This window comes from Pelecanus crispus, chromosome 6 (genome assembly GCF_030463565.1).
Source record: "Pelecanus crispus isolate bPelCri1 chromosome 6, bPelCri1.pri, whole genome shotgun sequence".
Classification (NCBI taxonomy): domain Eukaryota; kingdom Metazoa; phylum Chordata; class Aves; order Pelecaniformes; family Pelecanidae; genus Pelecanus; species Pelecanus crispus.
This window is the reverse complement of record NC_134648.1, coordinates 43128524-43149493: the sequence shown is the minus strand read 5'-3', so window position 1 is coordinate 43149493 and position 20970 is coordinate 43128524. Positions and strand designations below refer to the sequence as shown.

The 20970-nt window shown below is 37.9% G+C and overlaps 1 protein-coding gene across 3 annotated transcripts in view; it reads left to right on the top strand.

Annotated features, from left to right (window-relative positions):
• Positions 1-10724, top strand: part of STRN3 (striatin 3) — a 69129-nt gene extending 58405 nt beyond the window's left edge. For all 3 annotated transcript variants that reach the window (XM_075713373.1, XM_075713372.1, XM_075713374.1), the window contains 6 exons: positions 1536-1657; positions 3357-3524; positions 3794-3934; positions 5372-5479; positions 7625-7711; positions 7841-10724. In XM_075713373.1, the coding sequence (XP_075569488.1) occupies positions 1536-1657; positions 3357-3524; positions 3794-3934; positions 5372-5479; positions 7625-7711; positions 7841-8010 (796 nt within the window). In that variant the 3' untranslated portion in view covers positions 8011-10724. The remainder of the gene's footprint in view (positions 1-1535; positions 1658-3356; positions 3525-3793; positions 3935-5371; positions 5480-7624; positions 7712-7840) is intronic.
• The last annotated feature ends 10246 nt before the right edge of the window (positions 10725-20970 follow it).

The following is a 20970-nucleotide window of genomic DNA, read 5'->3' as shown; positions in this document are numbered from 1 at the left end:
AACCTGAATTAAAGAAAGTTAGTAAAACTTGCAAGTTGAGCTGGGACTTGTAAAACTCCTAGTGATTTTTCAACTTGCATTTAATTGTTTTATTACTTGCCTGAGTTTCAGTTGCTAATTTTGAATTCTGCTTCCTTCCAATAAGAAGGCAAGACAAAAATGCACAGTCTGTAGCCAGTCACAGTAGTTTGAGTGTACCTTGCTTATATAACTAAAGATCCAGTCTCCAACCCAGTTAGCAGGTAAGCTTCACGAGAGCTCTTTGATAAGCATGGAAGTGGATAGCACTTTCTGTGCGGGCCTCAACAAGAAGGGGGGGGGGGAACCCAAACAACCCACCACTGAAGAAGAAAAGAGACATCACTAGTTTGTATGAGGAAATCCACACATACTATTGTCACCCTCCTCCCTCCCTTAAGCCACTTACTTGATAGAACATAATGTCTTATTTTTGCACTTTTTAGCGTAAGCGTAAAACACCCTTCCTAGGGCTGTGTGACTAATTTGTCATATTTAAATACCAGTGTTCTTTTGAGTGATAGAGGGTCACTGACCAATTGAATTCTCCTTCAGATCTCTTTCTCTGTCTAAATTTGGGCTATTATTTGGGCTTTTGTTACTGAATACCAAATGGTAAAGTTTGCTAAAGTTTGCGGAAGTTTTGGTACAGAACTGATCCCCACCCTGTGACTTCCAATGAGACTGGTAACAAAGTAATTTTACTGGTTTTCCCTCAGGCAGGCTTTGAGCAACATTCCCTTTCAGCCCAGCTTTGATCTTCACTTTGCCAAATACGTAGGTGGATTCAACCAATAGTCTTCCTCTTCGCCATCTTCAAATATGTAATTCTAGTTTGCTCATCTGCACTTAAACAACCAGCGAACTCCTTATATCCTGAGCATGGCCCGCCAAATGAGCCAGGCATCTAATTTTGGGGATATGGTTTTACAACACAGTTAAACCTGACTTAGAGGAGCAGGCCTGCTGCTTCCTTTGGGCTACAGCATGTGCTTGTTTGATATAGCAAACAGGTTGAAGTTAAACTGGTAAAAGTCTAACCTTGGCCAAAAAGTACTCTTTCTGGGATTGTTTTTCTGAACCACTTTACTGGGGCATAGGTTACTGTCAGTTCCTAAAATAGGATGAGAAAATAGTTGAGGGGGGCACAACCACCTCTTTCAGAACAGCTAGCTATTTAGCTATTAGGTTGCCATAGATGCATTGTAAAAACTCACTGTTTGTAGGTTTAGTTACTGTTGCTTCTGAGAAATAAGATTATGTTCTTTGAATTGCTTGAATTTGGATAGTTTTAATTAATTTGTTATGAATATTTTAATACAGGTTAGTATTACTTGTTGAGACTTAAAAAAGGTTTTAACAGAATTATTCCTTTGGAGTTTGAATTTTTTTTAACTGCTTCATCCAATCCAGTTTGGTTTTTTGGGGTTTGGGGTTTTTTTGGAAGTAGATAGCTAATTTTCACTTCTATCCTGTAGGCAGTGTCAACAAACTTCTTTTTCTCTGTCTCCCAATAGTGGACCTGTATTGTCATTGGCAATTAGTTCCAATGGAGAGCAGTGTTTCAGTGGTGGTATTGATGCAACCATCCAGTGGTGGAACATGCCTAGCCCTAATGTGGATCCATATGATACCTATGGTAAGTACCTTTTAAAAGATAAGCAACTCATGACCGTTGTCTTCAACATTAATTTTCTGCTTGATGCTAATCTGTTTTCTAGAGCTTTTGTGAAATGAACTGCCATTTATCAACTAAATTGTGTGTTTTCAACTTTGTGCATGTGGTAAACATTAATTATTTATTCCCACTTGTCTTGGTGACGTACTTTGTATAGAACTGTAATAGGAAGACTGGCAATTTCTGAGGTTTAAACCGTAAAGAAGAATTTAATCATAACTCTTATTTTTTAAGAAACATGCTTACTACTTTGAATCAAAATTCCAAATTTTTAAATTATTGTTTATTTCTTCTGATAGGAAGTTCTCAGAAAACTAAGATAAGTGTACTCAAATTCGATGTCCCATGTTTCTGATTTGCACCTCAGTTCCCATAACTGATGTCCCTAAAATTAAAGAGCAGATAACTGCTTGAAAAACTGTGCATCAGTCTCCTGCCGTTGATGGTGATCAGCATTTTGTGTTTAGTATAATTCCAAGGGTGCAGTTCCATGGTTGACTGAAGTTTGAATGGGACAGAGTCGAGATTTCTTCCTCTCTCCCTTGTGTCAATATAATGGGTGAGCTAATACCAACATGCTGCATAATCTGTGGCAGTGAGGTGCGGAATGATGGGAAGCAGTGCTATCTTGCACCGATTTAGGAAGACCACTACGCCCAGTCCCTTAAAACCAATATATAGCTCAAATTGTTCCTGTCTTCTAAAAATTTATTCAACATAGTCTGATTGCTAAAAATGGTCTGATTTGTTCATGCAGGTAGGATTGTTGGTATAATTTCATGGGCCTCAGACAGAACGGTCTCTATTCAACTGACAAAGTTATTTTTAAAAGAGAGAGCTCTAATAGGATCTTTTTCCTTCCTAAAGCTTGTTAGCAGGGCTTTGGGTTGCAAGACTGACTTGTTTTTAATTTCCTGCAAAACTAAATTTTAGTGATTTATCTGGCTTTATTCCTTTCCATTTATCTTCTTCTCTCACGTCTCTACTGAAAGCCTGGTAGAGAATAGCTTAAAACCCCCTCTATAAAAGACAACTATAACGTATCAGGGAGAAGAAAATAAGAATGTATTTACCTGTTCCACAACAGAAATAATCTTGTTTTAATTATTAGGGTGCTTGAGAGTTTTAGAGCATGCCCATGTGTCAGCAAAGTACACTGAGTAAAAAAACAGCATTAGGCATTGGTGTTTAAGTGGAAAGCTGATTTTGTTAGGTGTTTTTGCACCTTGTACAGAAGAAGGGCTGTGACCAAGCATCTTTAAGATGGTGAATTTGGAGGGAAGAAGCAAATGCCTCAGAGAGGAGGTGGTAACAAGTGTGTATCATTCTGGAAAAAGGGCCATAGTTGTTTGTGAGGTTTTTTTGGTTGGTGGGTTTGGTTTGGTGGGGTTTTTTGTTTGGGGTTGTTTTTTTTTTTTTTTTTTGGTGTGTGTTTGGGGTTTTTTGGTTTTTTTGTTTTGGTGGGTTTTTTTGAGAAAGTTGTCAGTGGTTGTGCAAAATGACCTGTATAATAATCTAGCTGTTGCTTAAACAGGAAGGGCTGGGGAGATACATGACAGTTTTATGTGGAATTTAATTTATATTGAGGTACAAGAAATAACCTATTTGATGTTTCTTCACTAAAAAGATTTCATTTCTGAACTTTTGGGTTTTTTTCCAGAGCCAAACGTTCTAGCTGGCACATTAATTGCTCACACAGATGCAGTCTGGGGTCTTGCTTACAGTGGTGTAAAGAATCACTTACTATCCTGTTCAGCAGATGGCACTATTAGATTATGGAACCCACAAGAAAAAATGCCCTGTATTTGCACTTACAATGGAGAGAAAGGTAAGTTTTAGCAGTTCTTCCAAAAATCTGTTATGAGGCAGATGATGATGTGTCCAGGCTCATTATCTCCATTTATCAAAACTAGGTAACAGGACTAAAGGGAAAAGATTTATTTTTTTAATAAAGCAGTCCTGGTGCTGTAGCATTATTCTAAAGAAGCGAGTCAATTTCTTCTTTAAAGTATGAGTATAAAACAGGCTAAATGTTTAAACTGTCAAGAATTTTAAAAGTGTTTCATTATTTCTAAGAACAATTTTTTTTTTCTATAGAGCATGGAATACCTACATCAGTTGACTTCATAGGTTGTGACCCTGCTCATATGGTGGCATCTTTTAACACTGGCAGCACAGTCATCTATGATTTAGAAACATCCCAGTCAGTGGTAATGCTTTCATCACAAATAGAATCTGGTAAGTAATGCTCTTCTGTATTAAATATCCATCTTGGATGAGGTACCTTTATCCAAGTTTTATTATGTGGTGAATTAAATGAAAAAGTTTTGCTCCTGTCCTGCGTCATGCAATTTGGAAGTTGGTTGGATGCTTAAAGATGCTTGGAACAGACATGATGGAAAAGATTGTGGATTAGCAGGATTTGAAAGTGGTTAGAGATAGTGAAAGCAACAGTTTTGTTCTCTAAGCTAAGGTTTCTCAAGATTCAGTTGTCCAAATTGCATATTAAAACACAGTTTTCATTATATAGCCTCAATATGGAGGATATTAAGATAAGTAAATAAGTGAATTAAGCAGAATATTAGTTCAGTATAGAATTCCGCATGGGTTGTGATTAAACACTCTCCTGTGGAACTTTTTAATACTAGAAATTCTGTTGCTACAAATAGGGTGCTACAAAGATGTAGCTTTTTAAGAATTGTATGTATCTGATGAAACTCTAGATAGAGGAGCCTTCTTTTCTTGAACCTGTGAAAGTGTTCCATAGGGAAAACCTCCAGTTTCTGGTCATTCCTTTCTTTGAAAAGACATCTAAAAGAATAATGCAAGGGGAGAATTTGCTTCTCTCATCCAAGTAGTCCAGTTTACTTAGCGATTTAGAGTATTAAGTAGCTTATATAAAGACTTAACACAGGTTACAAAACTGTGTAAAAGCTATATTCTAGGTAGCTTGTGCAAAAACTGGCATTGACAGTGAGAAAGAATATCACAAACCAGAGGAATACCTTTCCTAGTTTGAAGAGAGAATCTTAAATGGAATCAACAGAATTTAAGCACAGAAATGAAGGTACCAAGCCATAAAACACTGGCATATCAATGTAAGAAAATGTTTTTTAAAGAATGTTCTAAAAACTTCTGAAGAGTTTCTAAACCATTCCTTGTTTCTTTAAGTTGAAATAAGACATAAATATATCTGACAGAATCTAATAGGATAGGTTGACTTCAGTTATTCGGATTCTATCCCCCCTTCCCCCCCCCCCCCCCACCCCCCACCCTCGCCAATCTTTTTTGATGTGGGGGTGTAAGAGATGTGTGCTAAACATACATTGTAGATGTTGTAGATGCCACAGTTTGTTTCTACTTGGCTAGTGCTGCCCTGCAGTACTTGCTTGGTCTGTTTGCTAGCTCTCTCAAGAATCTTTCGTGTGTATAAACCACTTGTACAGCTTTAACCTTAGAGTACACTGGCTAGAGCATACCTGGCTTAGCCCCATCCTGTAAAGCAAGAAGCTATTATTAATTTCTTAGGAGATTCATTGATGCTCTGCCTAAAATGTTATTTATATAATATTAGTTAATATAGTAAGCTAAAATGTAATGCTAAAATATTTTCATTTTAACTTTAATCCTTTCTTTAAAGCAGGTGAATATTTTTTTTTTTAATTTTATTTTCAGGTGTACAATCAACTAATCATATTAACAAGGTAGTAAGTCATCCCACACTTCCTGTAACTATTACAGCACATGAAGATAGACACATCAAATTTTTTGACAACAAAACGGGTAAGGATAAAGAGAATCTAACTTGTATGTATGAATATGTTTAAAATAAACTTGGATGGACATAGGGAGAATCCGTATGTGGAAAACTTCCTAGTGATGCGGTTTTACACAAGAGAGCTTTTGGTATTTGTAAGATTAAACCTCTTCAGTACCTTTTCTATGAAGTAGTGATATCTGTTGCAGTTGTGACTCAAAACAGGCAGAGATAGTTGTGAGAGAGAAGAAGGTCCTATTAAGTTAGCGCTTTGCTAATTTATAGAATATGTTTGCCATTTTCTTCCTGTCGTCATAATTTCCATGGTTTTAACTCTGAGCATGTATCAGTTAGTTTTTCAACTCTCAGTAGTAAAGTACATTGCTTAGTACCTATTAGGTATTAGAAATAACCCTAAAGTCATTGTAGTAATGGGATCCTGTGTTATACTTAAGTTGCTGATTAAATTTATAAAACAGAAAATTTTTTAAGTTACTTTAAGTAAGCACATGTGCAAAAACCCCTGGTTTAAGTGTGTTTGGTTTGGGTGGGGTGGAGGGTGGTGTTCTTGGGTTTTTTGTTTTTAAAAGCAAAAAGCTAAGAGACTTTTTTTTTTTCCCTTTCTCACCTGCCATGAATGTGTGTGTTTGAATTGTGGTCATTAAATGTGTTGCAATGATTGTCCTGAAATGAAAATTTATTACTTTAAAGAAACAAAGATGTAGAATAAGGAGAAAAATCTTGCATGAACAAATAATTGGGTCAAAGACAGGAAACAATATAGAAGTAAATGGTCATTTTGTAAAATAAAAAATTACCAAGTCCTGGAGGGATCAGCAATAGTTCAACATAATATGAATAGTCTGGACAGGGGACAGTATGTTGACAGTTTACTGACATTCATTAATTCAGGGTGTTAAAGATGAAGGCTGACAAGGAAGAACTGAAGCTCTTAATAGACTTAAGAACAGGCAAATTAAATTCCATGTGGATAAATGTGAAACGGTGCACATAAGGAAAAATGAACTTCATAATATAATAATCACTGGGCTGACCATTTTTACTCAAGGTAAAACCTTGGACTTGGAAGAAGAGGTTGGATAAAAATGTCAGTTTGGCACTTAGCAGTCAGAACAGCAACATGAACAACAAAAAGAATCATTGTTAACACCTTCGTATGGATTCTTGGTGTATCCACATGCGTACTTTGTGTTACTCCAGTCTCCCTTACCGCAAAAGGGATATTTTGCCAAATTAAAACGTTTCCAAGGCTGGCTAAAAGATGATCAGAGACCTTCAGTAGCTTTTAGCTGCTTCAGGAAGAATCTTGGAAACTAAATAGGCTGATATTCTTCAGGAAGACGGACAACTGGGCAACGATGATATACCTTCTTCATGTTAGTCGTGGTCTTACAGGAATTTATTTGCTCTCTTTCCCAATATATGAACTAAGGTTCAGTTAATAACCCCCAACAGGTGACAGGTTCAGAACAGAAAGAGGTGGTTGTTCTTATAATGTGCAGTTAAACATTTTGGAACTCCTTCCGAAAAGCATCATGAGATGCTAAAAGATGTTATTAAGAGTCCAGGAGTGGAGGCCACTGAAAAGGAATGCATTAAGAGTCGTTGAATGCAGAGATAACACATCTGGTTTGTGACATAACTGAACAGTTAATTATTAGAAGCTGGAGAGTATTCTGGGCAAGTATCGCTTATAGTTACCTTGATTTTTATTATCTTCCCTGGTTTATCACCAATAGCCTCTCTCCTAGCAGCGACAGTGTTAGATGGACCCTTGGTATGACTCAGTAAGTCTCTCTGTAAAAAGCTTTGTCCTACTGGGGCAGGTATTAGGACATTTAAGGGACTAAAAATTCAGGTTCTCACTCAGTCATTTTAGGATTGGTCTTCATTGTCATTGCTACCAGTAAAGATACCAGATGGATAAAAAGAGTGCTTATAATGGGAATGCCTTTTTGAGAGTTGTGTGTCATTTACCCATATACTTATACAAGAGTCTGTAGTTGAAATGGAATAATTTTTAATACAATTGTATCATTCAGATATTACTGGAATCTAAAAAAACATGTTATTCTATATTGCATTTAATGGGAATGTTATTTTTAAAAGAAACAATACTTCACAGGAAATTGACTTTATTTTGCTTTTAGGTAAAATGATCCATTCTATGGTTGCTCACTTGGATGCTGTCACAAGTCTAGCTGTAGATCCTAATGGAATCTATTTAATGTCTGGAAGTAAGGGTTTTTTCATATTCTTTACGCTCTATACATTTTGCATTTGTGAGGCACTTAAGTGTCTGACAAATCTAACTTTGTCTTTTGTCTTTTTTCTTTTCTTTTTATTTTTTTTTTTTTCCTGAACAGGCCATGATTGTTCCATTAGGTTATGGAATTTGGACAGCAAAACATGTGTGCAAGAAATAACAGCTCATAGGAAAAAGCTGGATGAATCAATTTATGATGTAGCATTTCATCCGTCAAAAGCATATATTGCCAGTGCAGGAGCTGATGCCCTTGCCAAAGTATTTGTGTGACACAGCAGAACAAACCTGCATCATAACAGCAGGTCTGTTTGGACAAAAAAGAGGGAATGCGTCACTGCCATCAATGATACGGTTACCAATAAGACACTACATCTGATCTGCCTGGGTGAAGGCTCTTATGTGGGGCAGGTATAAGTTGGTGAAAAGTTACCACATCTTGAACAATGTCAGGCTTATTCATTTAACTGTAATTACTGTATTTGGGGGGTGGGGAGAAATACAAAAAAGAAAACCAGTATTTGTAGCCTTGACTGGATATGAACTGAGCGTATGTCTGTTCTTTAGGTGTCTTTAAGCAAACGTGGAGTCTGATCTTACAAAAGACTTTTATTTTGGACTCTGTGTGCTGCCTTAGGGTTAGGAATGTGGTGCTCTTGTGGGGGGAAGTGAGCTCCAAGAGTAGCTTTCTTTTCATCTCTTAGTAATCTTCTGTTTATCAGTTGAATGCCACAGATTCCCCTTTTAAACTTTTATTTTGCTTTAAAGAAAAGGAAATTTAACTTAAAATATTTTAGCATTAGTTGCACAAAATGTTTGGATAAAATTCTAGTTTTTATAAGTCTTTTTATATATTTAGCCTGTCACAACAGTGCTCAAGATTGTATTGATAATGTTTTTCTGCATTATAGAACCCTAAAACACAGAGATCTCACTGACCCGCTGCCGTGTAACCACACTCTTCCCTTCTTTTGCCTAATACAGCTCAGCTAAGTCCTTGCATTAAGGATGCTAATTCATCATCATCGCATAACTGTCTTCATAAATAAAGGACTGTAAAATGTGTTCAGATGAAACACAGAGGGGTTAACACCCCCGAATGAACTCTTTAAAAAAAAAAAAAAAAATTTAATCTTGGCATCCTATCACTATGTGATATTTTGTACATCTTACTGTATTTACGAGTTTATTTATCAAGGATTACCCATCTTGCTAATGGCCTATTGTTATTTATTTCACTTTTTGTTGGTCTTTATATCTTTTTATGTAGTGTGTTAAAGGGCCCTGTATATCTATTATGGCACTCTTTGAACAGTCTAAAATAGATGAGAAAACGGGACATTTGATAATTCTAAAGTTGCAAACGAAGAATTTCTTTTTCCTCTGGGTTAACTACCTGGAGTGGAGTTGATGCTAAAAAAAAAAAAAAATCTTGTTTCAGAACTTTTGGAGTGAAAAATATTTTTATTTGCGTTTCAAATAGAATACAAAAGTAGTCGATTCAAGATTCATAAATCTGCTGTGTTTTGACTAGTTATTCCCTGCTTTTACTTTATTTTCAGATGTGCTTCAGTTTATGGTGTAACTAAAGATTTTGTTTGTGTAATGCATGATTAATACAATAAAGTATTTTTTCTAGTCTTCCACAAAACTTTTCTGATCAGTTTGCGAGTTTTGATGAGTTTTGTAAGGTTTCTGTTTTACAAACTATGAATCAGCAAATTTTTAAGATTGTACCACATAGCAAAAGTACCGCTGTTGAAAAATAATGTATATAAAATGCATATAATAAATATTAAATGGTGTACCTGTATGTTACTGTTGGCTACATTATTTTGTGTTGCACAGTTTGAAAGTGTCATTCTACAAATTACTGAATTAGGACTAAATTTTAGCAAAATGACCATTTGTTTATTATGCTTATAAGCTGCTTTGCTTTTGGAAAATTGTAATAGTTGTCTGGATGTCAACCAACTGCTCAGTTTCAAGCAGCAGTACCCACATATAAGAACATGTTTCCACAATATTTTTATTAAAGATTTTTACAAGAACAAATTGAAGATTGCTAGTGTATTCTTCGAGCCTTTATAAGATAATTCCACTGGTTTTCACTCTGTCTGTGTATGAAGTGATTCTCAAACGATTTAGAGGCCAGAAAGATACTCTGTTTTTATTTCAAACTGCCACTGAATCATTGTGTTGAATTAAAAAAGAAGCTTAAAAAAAAAATTAAATGCTTAAAACTTGCCTGTATGTCAAATGTTACCTCTTAACCTTTGTCCCTTTCTTTACAAGTCCTCCAGTAAAGGTGATGCGCAAAAGGGCAATCTTTTTGCAAAAGGCTAAGCTGCAGGTCAATGTTTAGCTACTCTGTGATGAGTCACTTTCCTGAAAGTGTATCAGCAGAAACCAAATACTGCAATATGAATCTTAGGTTTGCATGTAAAAGTAGTATGTTTAGGTATAAATTACTTTAAGCTGGAACATGTTCCTATAAGTGGTTGTAACTGTATTGTTCCATGTAAGTTTCCAGTTTTGCAGTGAGAATGTATCTCATGCCATCTCATGTCAAACAGATTAGATTTTAAAAAAAAAAAAAAAAAGGAAAAAAAGGTGCTCATGGTAGGCAGAATACTGCAGTTATATTCTGAAAGTAATTTTGTTTTAGTAATAATGTTATGTTGTTTGAAATGTTACAGTAAATTATAATTGTATAGAAATTGGGGAATTTTGTCCTTTATCATGAAGATTGAGGTGAGGCCTTTCAGTAGCTGCTTGTCGGACACTAAGACTTTACTTTTGAAAGTAACATTCAGCTGATTTGCACTTTTTGTTCCTTCCAGTCTAAAGCATTCAACTAATCAACAGACAAGAGAGTATTTGAATTTTATTGGAAGTAATTTCATAATCGCCTTTTCTGAAGCCAAACATTGTTTCTGGCAGCTTTTCCAGACTGCTGCATTTTAATGCTTAAATGAAATGTGATTGTTTAATAAACATTGCCATGCATAACATTTACTTTTTTTTTTTAATTGTATTAAAATTGAAATGGTAAAACCAAAAATATTTGCTTATTTTCCTTAATTGAAATCTTAACGGTCATCTTAGTTCACTAATGCATAGTGGATCAAATGCTGTATTGAGGCTTCATTTATGGAATATTGACAATAATCTCTAATACAGTCTTAGTTTATTGTGGGGTATAACATGCTAAAAACCTTTGTTTGTTTTTTAGAACAGAAGAGCTGTAGCACTGGTTATGGGGAGAAATGATAGTGCTGAAATAAATGTTTTCATTTAGCAGAAACACCTCAACTTATGAAAGGACTGATTTACTTCTCTTTTGTAAGTAAGACCCAAAGGACTTGCGCTCAGAACCTGAATGGAAAGATATCTAAATGTGTTTAATAATACATTTAGCATTTAGGATGATTGATGTAACAGACTTACGCCCCATCTTGCTTTTTATTGTAGGAACTGTGTTAAGCAGATGAGTGGTGACTGTAGTCCAGCATCTTGTCTACATAAATATCAAATACATCTGAAAAAGGGTGTACCAAGCCCTGATCCAGAACCTTCCCTAATTTATAAATCCTAAGGGAGAATTTCTTTGCCAGGAGATAACTGATGGATTTTTCTAGTGGAAAAACTGTGGGCTTGAGGATACATTATAGAAGCTATATTTCTCCTATGTTAATTATTTATTTTAAAACCGATAGCACTCTCTGTCCTGGCATACTCTTATTATTATGTGCTTCTCTAGCACATCCCATCTCAAATCAGTGGAAAGCTTCTTGGTCACACAGTGCTGACTGCTCTTCCTTCTAGCTACCATATCACATAAAAGGTGTCTCAAACAAATGCATCCCAGTTGAGCAACTGGTATTTTTGCAGGGAGGCTAAACACACAGATAAGGTGGTCTACACAAATCCTGCTGGGAAAATGAGTGTAACTTTTTTTCCTCCCAGATAACATACATGGCAAGAAAATATGACTGACTTTACCTTTCAGTTGTGTTTGGTTTCACTACTCTGTGTGTGTGTATATATGGGGGGGGGGGGGGGGGGGGGTTAAGAATTTTTTAAAAAGAAAAAAATTAACAAAACCAGAAGGCTCCAGAATTGTTTTTAAATGCTACATCTGAGGTAAGCATGAATGAATGTTTAAGTTCCATATTTAATACTTGCTCTGTTGATACTTGGAGAATACACATCCTTGAGTCCTATGCAAACTAAATGGCTTATATAAATAGATTTTTAAAAATAAATAGTTCAAGCTAAAAATGTTATAAATAACACAAAAATATATTGCTTTGTTTTCTAATTTTAACATAGAACCAAATGTTGACTGACTTGATAATGGGAAACAACATGCTTTCTTTTTAGTCCTCCCTCTTACCTGGATGTCTTCATGGTCTCCCACAGCAGAAGTCATCTAGACTTTCTGAAAGTGCATGTATAGCAGCAAAATACTTACATTTTTGAGTATTTACAGAGTTTAAGGAAGTTAATTTAACTCTGGTGAGATCCCTAGTAATGAAAAGGAGGCAATGTGAGGTAGCTGAGGTCATAAGGCTCTTGTTTTCAAGAATCACTGGACCTCTGACTTCAGTGCTGTAAAAGTCTCTGCTGAAGACGGTAACCTGAAAGTTGCTGATGCGTACTTTAACAGTAGCTATGGTTTAATTTCTTTAGGTGCACATCAAACTGAACAGGTGGCAGTGAGGCCTGGGGGTTTTTTTTGTGATCTAGAACCTTATTAAGAGATGTTTAATTTTTTAATTGCTAATTCCTGTACATCTTGAATTTGGTATTGATAATATTTCCTCCTGGAAGGTCATGTCCAGTGTTCCAGCTGATTTGGTCTAGTTTTCCTGAAGCAAAATAACGGGGGAAGGCCAACTGTTGGCCAACCCTTAGCCATCCTAGTGCACTGGCAGTGTCTAGGAGCAGTGCTAGGGCATTTAATCTGGCAGTAGAAGAATTCGTGCTTTGATTGTATGTAGTGCTGTAACATAACATTGTCAGAGTAACACTAAATCTCTAGCATGCTCTCTTAACTGGAGGAGAGAGAACAACTGATTCCTACAAGCATATGGCTCCACTTCATGTTCTTCACTGGGACCCTAAGCTATTGATGGTTGTTAGCTATTAACCTCTAACAAATAGCAAGTAACAACTTTAACCATTTAATGTCATCATATGCAAACAACATAAACGGTTGTCTTCAGTTATGTGAAGTGTTCTATTACTTAAATCTTACCAGTGCTGTGAGACTTTTGATGCCTTCATTTTAAATTGATTCAAACTAATGGATTTACTACAGAATTTAAAACTTCTAAAGGATCAATGCTGTGAATTTTTTTATATATATATATATTTGTAAAACTGAGACTACAAGTAGGAATTTAATAGTGACCTTGTACTAGCTGTGTGGGTTAAAGGCTGCCTCTTTTAAAGGGAGTATTATAAGGAGCTGTATCTGTTTTAGTGACGTCCAAAAGCATTGACACTGCCCTATTCTTTACAAGTGGTGTTAATCCTTTGAAAAGTGATGGTCTTTCAAATAAAGATAACGCTAGCTTAATTATTATGTGGCTTGTAGAATTGTTCGTTTCTATCACAAAAGTTACAGGGTGAGATTTATAGTTAAGGTGAAACGCTCTATTCTACTTCAGAGAATACTGGACACCTTAGAATAAATATTTCACTTGGTGATCAAGGAGTATGTGCTTTTGGGATGTCTGACTTGGATGTACTGGAGACTCTTTAACCTGAAGGGAGAATACCACCATAAGAGAATGATTTGCAGCTCTCTCCTCAGGTTCCTTTCTGACAAAAGATACATAGGATCAGCTGTGTGACCAGGTTGTTTTTTTTTGTTTTTTTTTTTTATAAGCAGTCTTCAGTGTAACTTGAAGAGGGGTTTTTTATAAAGATTTTTAATTCTATTCAGTCTTAAGCATTCATTAGTGCTATCTGACTTGCTAACTTCTTTCTCCCATCTGCTTTTCTCAACTCTCAGCTTTTCTCGAAAGCTCCAGAGGCTCTGAGAAACCTGCAGGAGGAAAGAGTAGCTCGTATAAACGTTAGGTCGTGAATCCATGCGCGATCCACAGACGTACATGTCCGTTTGAACTCCTGAGGTGAGAGGATGCCCTTATAAGCTTGGTGCAGAGAGGCCTGTGGCCCACCTGCCGAGGGTGGGGCGGAGCTGATGGCACTCACCTGGCAGCGCTGCGGGGCGAGGGCAAGTGTGGCTGCCTCTGGCCTGGGGACAGCCTGGGGCTGCAGGAGTCCAGCAGCGAGCCCTGAGTAGGCAGGGCGGGAGGGATATTGCCCTCCCTGCCTGCAGCCATTTTGGTGTTGGCGGAGGGGGAGAGCGGCTCAGGTTGCCCGATGTTGGTCATGCACCCCTGAGGTGTTTCCTGAGGCTTCTCCCTTGCCTCCACCTGCAGCTGGCTGTGGCTGCTGGGAGCTGCTGCTTCTCTGGCTGCCGGCCTGGGGCAGCCCCGGTGAGCTGGAGGCTGGGCAGGGGCAGCGACCGCTTGCACTGGGCACTCCCCAGACCCAGCCCGAGAGCTGCCAGGTTTTTGCTCATGAACAGCGGCTGGCCAAGGGGACGTGTTTTTCCCCTCATGAAAGGAGGCCTGGCCAAGGGCGCCATACGCTATTGGTGACTTTCAGGTGGGTGGCCTGGTTGGCTTTTTAAAGCAGATTTTTTCCTATTGTTTCAGGTGTCTTTCCTCTCCGGTTGCTCTTTCGTATCTGGAAATGGGTGGAATTCTTCTTGTTGAGTTGTTTTTTTTTAATGAATATGTGGAGTTTTTTCTTTCCAAAGAAACACTTTCTCTGAGGAAAGAGCTTCTCATTAGATTAGGGGCATCTTGCATCTAAGCTGTGGTCAGACTTGTAATTCAGCGTAAATAAAGAGCTCCTGCTTCATGCAGAAGTAACATCTTCCCTCCCTGAAATCTCAGCAATGGCTGGGAGCAAAAAAAAACCCCAAACGCTTCAGCTCCCTTGGGAAAATAGCCTGTGTGCAGCGGGCAGGGAGGCGCTGGGGATGGCCCGGCGGCCCTCATGGCTGCCCCGGCGGCCCTCATGGCTGCCCCGGCGGCCCTCATGGCTGCCCCGGCGGCCCTCATGGCTGCCCCTTGCCCAGGCTGCAGCTCAGCTGCTGGGACGGGTCCTGCCTCTGGCACAGGCAGGTGTTCCTGCTACTTAGAAATACCATTGCATCTTAATGACAGCAAACCTTTTTAAAAGCTTTTCAATACCACTTCATTACTAGGGTAGTTGTTTGCAAAACAGGAGCTGGTTTTTAGCTTCCTGAATTAGTGCTTTGACTCTTTTTGATAACTGAGGTGACTGATTCTGCCAACTTAGGACGTGTAGTTTTCTGTTGAGATGGTTTAGCTAACAGTTGCCATACAGAAGAATTTCTGAGAGGCTGGAAATACTTTCTCCAATCCAAGTGATCTAATACCTGGCGGTTTCCATGGTGCATATGCATTACATTCTGTCAGAAACTTTTTTTTTTTGGCAGATATTTGGGCTTATAGAGGCAACTGATTGTGGTCACTTTCTCTTAATTGTGTGTGTTAGTCTAGTCTCTGTTTAGATTTGGCAAGTCAGACCTTTGGGGAGTAGAGTCCTTGTTGATGTATGCACTACCAGCATGCTGTGCCAGATGGTTGTTTTGTTTCTAAACTGGCTCCTAGTCCTCACCAGAATTCGTGGTTAAACAGGACAACGTTGTGTACCTCATTTCATTTAGAATATTCAGATGGGAGAAAGCTGTTGTTTTCCCGTCTTCCTTTTCTGAGTAAGTAGTATATTATTAAAATACCCAAGAGTAAGTGTCAGAGAATTCTGGAAAGTACATAATTGTGAATTTGGTTTTGGTTAAAACCGGCTATTTTAATGGTATAGATTGTTTGATTTGAAACTTAACAAAAATTTAAAGTAGTGCGAAGTTAGTCAGTCAGTCATTTTTTTCTATCTAATTCAAATTATTTTCCTAAACTTTGCCAGCCTTTGCTCAGTCTTTCGACTCGTTGTTGTCTCTAACTTGTATTCTTTGGCAGAGAATTGTTTATCATATTTGTAATCTAATCACATACACCAGGGCAGAAAAATAGTTCTTATCCCTTTGCTTACATTCTACCGTACTCTGATTGCTGTTAAGTAGTAAAGGCCGTATCTGACCTCAGCGGAGGTTGGAAAAGTTTAGTTAGCATTTGCTAGCAAAAACAGCTCTGCAGAATTCTCACGCCGGTGTCTTAGGAACTGGTCCAGTATGAAGTTCAGCTGTAGGTTCAGTTATACCCTGAGGCTGAGGGTATATTCAAACCGACAGTGCCTGGTTTCCAGGAGAGTGGCCCCAGCGTGAGGTTAGGCTTCTTGGCAGGCAGGAAGCAGTGCTACCTGTTCCTTTTGGCTGTAGGAAACAAACTGGCCAAAGCAGCGCTGTTTCCCTTCATTATCCTGGGATGGCTAGAGTTCAGCTGACCCTGCTGGCATTTGCAGACTGCTCCGGTGCTGGGATGTAAAGAAAAATAGCAAGCACACTGTATTCATTTGTATGTAGACACAGATGAATGTAAATAAATTTTAGAGTAATAAAACAATAAGTAGCCTTCAGGTAATGAAAGTGGCTTATGATCAAGGACACTTCACTAACCAAACCTGATTGTTTGAAAGGAAAAGAAATTTTGATCCTAATGAGATTAAATTTAAACTGGGCAGTGTGCTTCAAAGCAGAGATTAAGCCCTTGGATTTTATCATAGACTGCAAATTTTCGGGACCTATTCTCCCTTCAGCTGAAGCCGGTGGCAAAATTCCTGTTGAAGCCAAAGCGGGCAAAAGAATGTATGCTCCAGCTGATAGACATACATAACTGGAAAGTTAGTCATGCTTAAGTTATAAAGTGTTCAGTGGAAGGTTCCATATATTTGGTGTCTGTATTTAGATGACAGTTGATCACAAGCTATTCAAAGACATTCTGCTTCAGCTTCTCAAGAAAACCCTTTATGTTTACTGTCCCAGGACCAAAACAAAGCCAGTCAGTAAGATTTTTAGGATTGAATTTATTAGGCTGGGGATCTAAGCCTCTCATTTCCAGGAGGTTTGTTAAAGATACAAGTTCATCTTTGACAATGTGCTCAGGTCTTGCGTGCAACGGAGACATTCTCTGATTTTTGCGGCTTTGATGCTTTCTGGAGCTCACTTATCCTTCAGCCTAATGAAGGGAAGGAAAGTGCTGAGAAAACTAGAATCTCTGCATTCAAAAGCAGTGACTTTGGAGTTTTGTAGTGATATTGACAGTTGCCCAATTAGAAATATGGCTTTAAATCAAGGCATAAAAAGTTGTCACTGCTTTTCTTCTTCAGAACAGGGGACAAGAAAATACAGTATTTGTATTATATACTGCCATATTTGGTAGAAGAGAAGACCTACGTGACAACACTAATATGAATTGCAAATAGAAGTAATTAAGAACATTTATGGGAGGAACTACTGTTCTGGTGAAACTATTCTACTTATGTGCCAAACCCCTCCTGTTCTTCCTCCTCTTTTCCCGCCTCAAAATTACTTCAGAAGTTGTAGAGACATAGATATTGGCTTTTGATGCAAATGTTTTTTGGCTGATTGCTACATAGCTATTCTTTATTGGCATTGATGTTGAAAGGCAAAGTAAATAGTTTTAAAGTGATTATTTTCTCTTAAGAATATTAGGATGGTCTTACTTTTTGATTTTTCTCATTCCTTGCTGGTTCAATAGTAATAGTTTCACAAGCAGTGATAAAGGTCGACTTCTGAGACCTGTTCTTCTTGCACTCTGCTTGAGGATGTAATAGGAAAGATTTTTGCTACCAGGTTGCAGGTCTGGCAGCATAAAGACTTTTCTGCAGTTTACTGACCTTCAGTCCTGGACTGTATATCTGTTTTTCCTATATACCGCACTTGTCAGACAAGTGTACAGCTAGAAAGTGTCATACTATCAAAAGATGTATATCTAAGGTGATTCACGGTCAGGGAGGATCTAAATGCCTAAGATTTCTGTGAGGTGTAAAATCTGAGGTGCCTTGGAATTGGAGATCCTGGCCTGGGTATGGAGGCATTCTCTGCAGAGCCTGGGGCCATGCCAGCACCTTGGGATAAAAATTCTCCACGAATGACCTGCAAGTTCAGCAGGGAGCTGCTGTGTACAGACACAGTCTTTATACCTCCCTCCTGAAGTAGCATGCAGGAAATAACGAGCATGGAAATTTGTCTAACGTACTCTGTGCGTGTAATCCCCGACTCAGAATCTCATCCTGGAGATAAGTGTTTGTAATGTTTCCTTCAAGAACTGAGAGGGGCATACTGCCAATATAAGAGGAAGTTGTGCACTTCTTTCAGTTATAAAATAACCTAGGAGTAAAGAATTCACCCAGGGAATGTGAGAGACAGACTTGGTGTCTTCCTTGGTCTTCTGGCAGTGAATGATTCCAGTGCTCAGGCGTATGCCCTTACTAGAAGTTGTCATGGTACAAAAAGTAATTTCAATTTCTTTAGGACAGCAAATTAAATAGAATTTTGTAAATTTAGGTTGCTCTGGGAGCTCCACTGGGAGGATGAGTTTCGGACTGTGTTAACTACTATTTAATGTAAAATTCAGGAACAGCTCTGGGAGTTGCAGTAAGTACTTAAACTGCTAAGCTTAGTATCTTCTACTCTTTCTGACTGAAGGAATCTTAATTTTTTTTTTTATGTGCAGTGGTATGTAGTCAGCAGTGGGGGTTACAAATCCAAGGCCCCCTGAGCCTTGTGAGTACTTTTCAGGGAAATAGGGCATAGAGAATCACAGAATGGTTTGGGTTGGAAGGGGAGCTCTTAAAGATCTCATAGTCCAGCCCCCTTGCCATGGTTTTCATCATATAGGTTTTCATCAGTCTTACTAGAGAACAGATCTGGTCCCCTGCAGGCCGTATTCTTGGCTGAGAGTACTAGTACCTGCAGCAGTGTTCCCAAATGGAGTTTGCACAAGCTGTTGTAGCTGCAGCTCTGTTCAGGTTCTTTGTACTGCTTGGTCCAGCAGCATCAAACTGAACCCTTGCACTGTGGCTTTACCTACCTTCTTACCCAAACCAGAACTTCCAATCGTGTCTGCTACCCTCTACCATGCTGTTCTTCCTCCAAACTTTACCTTCTACTTACAGCACAGTCCACACCCTTTCCACCCTGGCTCAGTATCTCGCCAGCTCTCAATCCTTTTATCCGCATCCGACCAACGTTTTTTCCAGATCAAAACTGTGCTGAGAAATACTTGCTTCTACATAAACTTTGCATATTTAAAAAAGTATTTTCTGCACATGCCACTTCCTACCTCAGTGTAATCAGGCTGTACGAAGGGTGCAAGTAATGTGTCATCACCATTCCTGTGAAATGGAAATGTTGGGACATTTAGCTCTGCAGGTTCCAGTGTCCCAGAGATCCAGACCTGCTTTTTCCCTTGATGAATGAATGACATGAGTAAAGCTGCCTCCTCCTCCTTTGCAATAATAAAACCAAAGTGGGAGGGAAAAAGTGATTCTACTAGCCAGCATGTGATTTATATTCAGAAGATTCAACTAGCGTCATGCCTAAAACTTTGATATTGACTCATTCAAATTAAAATATTTGTAGAAATAGTACCCTTGCTATTTAGGATATTTTAGGATTTTTCTTTCGCAAATTGAGATTTAAGGTAATTCAGTTAGGAAGCATCACGTGCAACTTACTGAAGCTATACTACATGAGGTTCATCATAAAAAGAATTTTATATTACAGGATGTTAAAACAGAAAGCAGCAGTCCCAGTTTTCTTGCAATATATATTTCTATAAAAAGTTTATAAACTAAATGAATTAAACTTTTGCACAAAGTTGATATTGCATATGAATTTATACAGCAATAGCTGAATACTCTTATCTATAAACACATAACAAAATTAAGGATAACAATTAATAGAAAAATACAAGGCATCTTTGCCATTCATGTTTAGTGTAATAGATAGCCAGTCATAAGTTATTTAAAAATGCACTACAAAAGCCTGATGAATACAATCCCTTCTGTGCCACTCCATAACTACTATGAATTTTACAATCAGTAGCGGGGGGGGGGACCCTAGATTGATAGGGACAGTGCTGGTTTGTTTCCTACTAAATATTTCACTTGCAAAAAATTTTATTTTCTAAAGAATACTTTAAGTCTCTTATTCTCACCAGGAATCTGGAATAACTCAGTGAATATTGCATCATTTTAACCACCCACATGTAGGTATAAATATATCAACACATTACTAGATATGTAATCAATTAAAGCCTTTTCTCAAGAAAACTATTCTTTCATCTTCAGTGAACCTTACACATCTTTAAAGATGTTTTTACTAGCATTAGGAAGGTGTTATTCTGCGAGCTACTGACTCCCGCTACGTGTCTGCCTACTCTCTTCTAACCATGTAATCCGATAGAAATCAGTTAGCTTTCAAGGTTTGAGATGCTTTCGGATTTGAATTTGAATGCTTTCAATTCCCAGTGTGTGTCTAATTTAATCTGCCCAAGCTTTCTGTCTCTGTCTAGCCAATAACAACTTGGTAAAATCAAGACAGTACAAGGCAGTAGACAGGAAAAAAATCCAGTTATCAGATACATTAGGAATACCACTGACTTCAGTGGTGTAGGAAGCAGTAGTATCAGCTAATATGTTAGGATCCAGATCCTCAAAAAGAACTACTGTGCCTTAAATACCTTTCAAAAATCTGTGCCAAAAGAATCAAACAACACAGATCCACAGAAATCTGTGGGTAGAAGTTAAATGTCTTTTGATGTAAACTTTGCCAACCAGATGGCAGTATCATTCACAATAGCAAAACCTCAACTTGTAAAAATAGACTGTTTAGCTACAATCTGTTATACCTTTTCTTAAACTGCCTGGCAATAATGGATGTTGTGCAATTGAAGCACTGAAAGTACTTCACGCTATCAGCAGAACTCCTTGAAAAGATACAGAATCGTAAGCTACAGAAGGCTTATAGAAGATAGTACCGTGTATTTAAAATTATCAAGTGACAGCAAAAATGTCAGAGCTGTATTGTTTCCTCTGCTGATATCTGATAGCCTTAAGTGCACAATATGCGTAGTTTTAAACTTGGGCGTACTACGTATGTAATGAAAATAATAGCTGTTGGCCAAATTCTGCATTCCA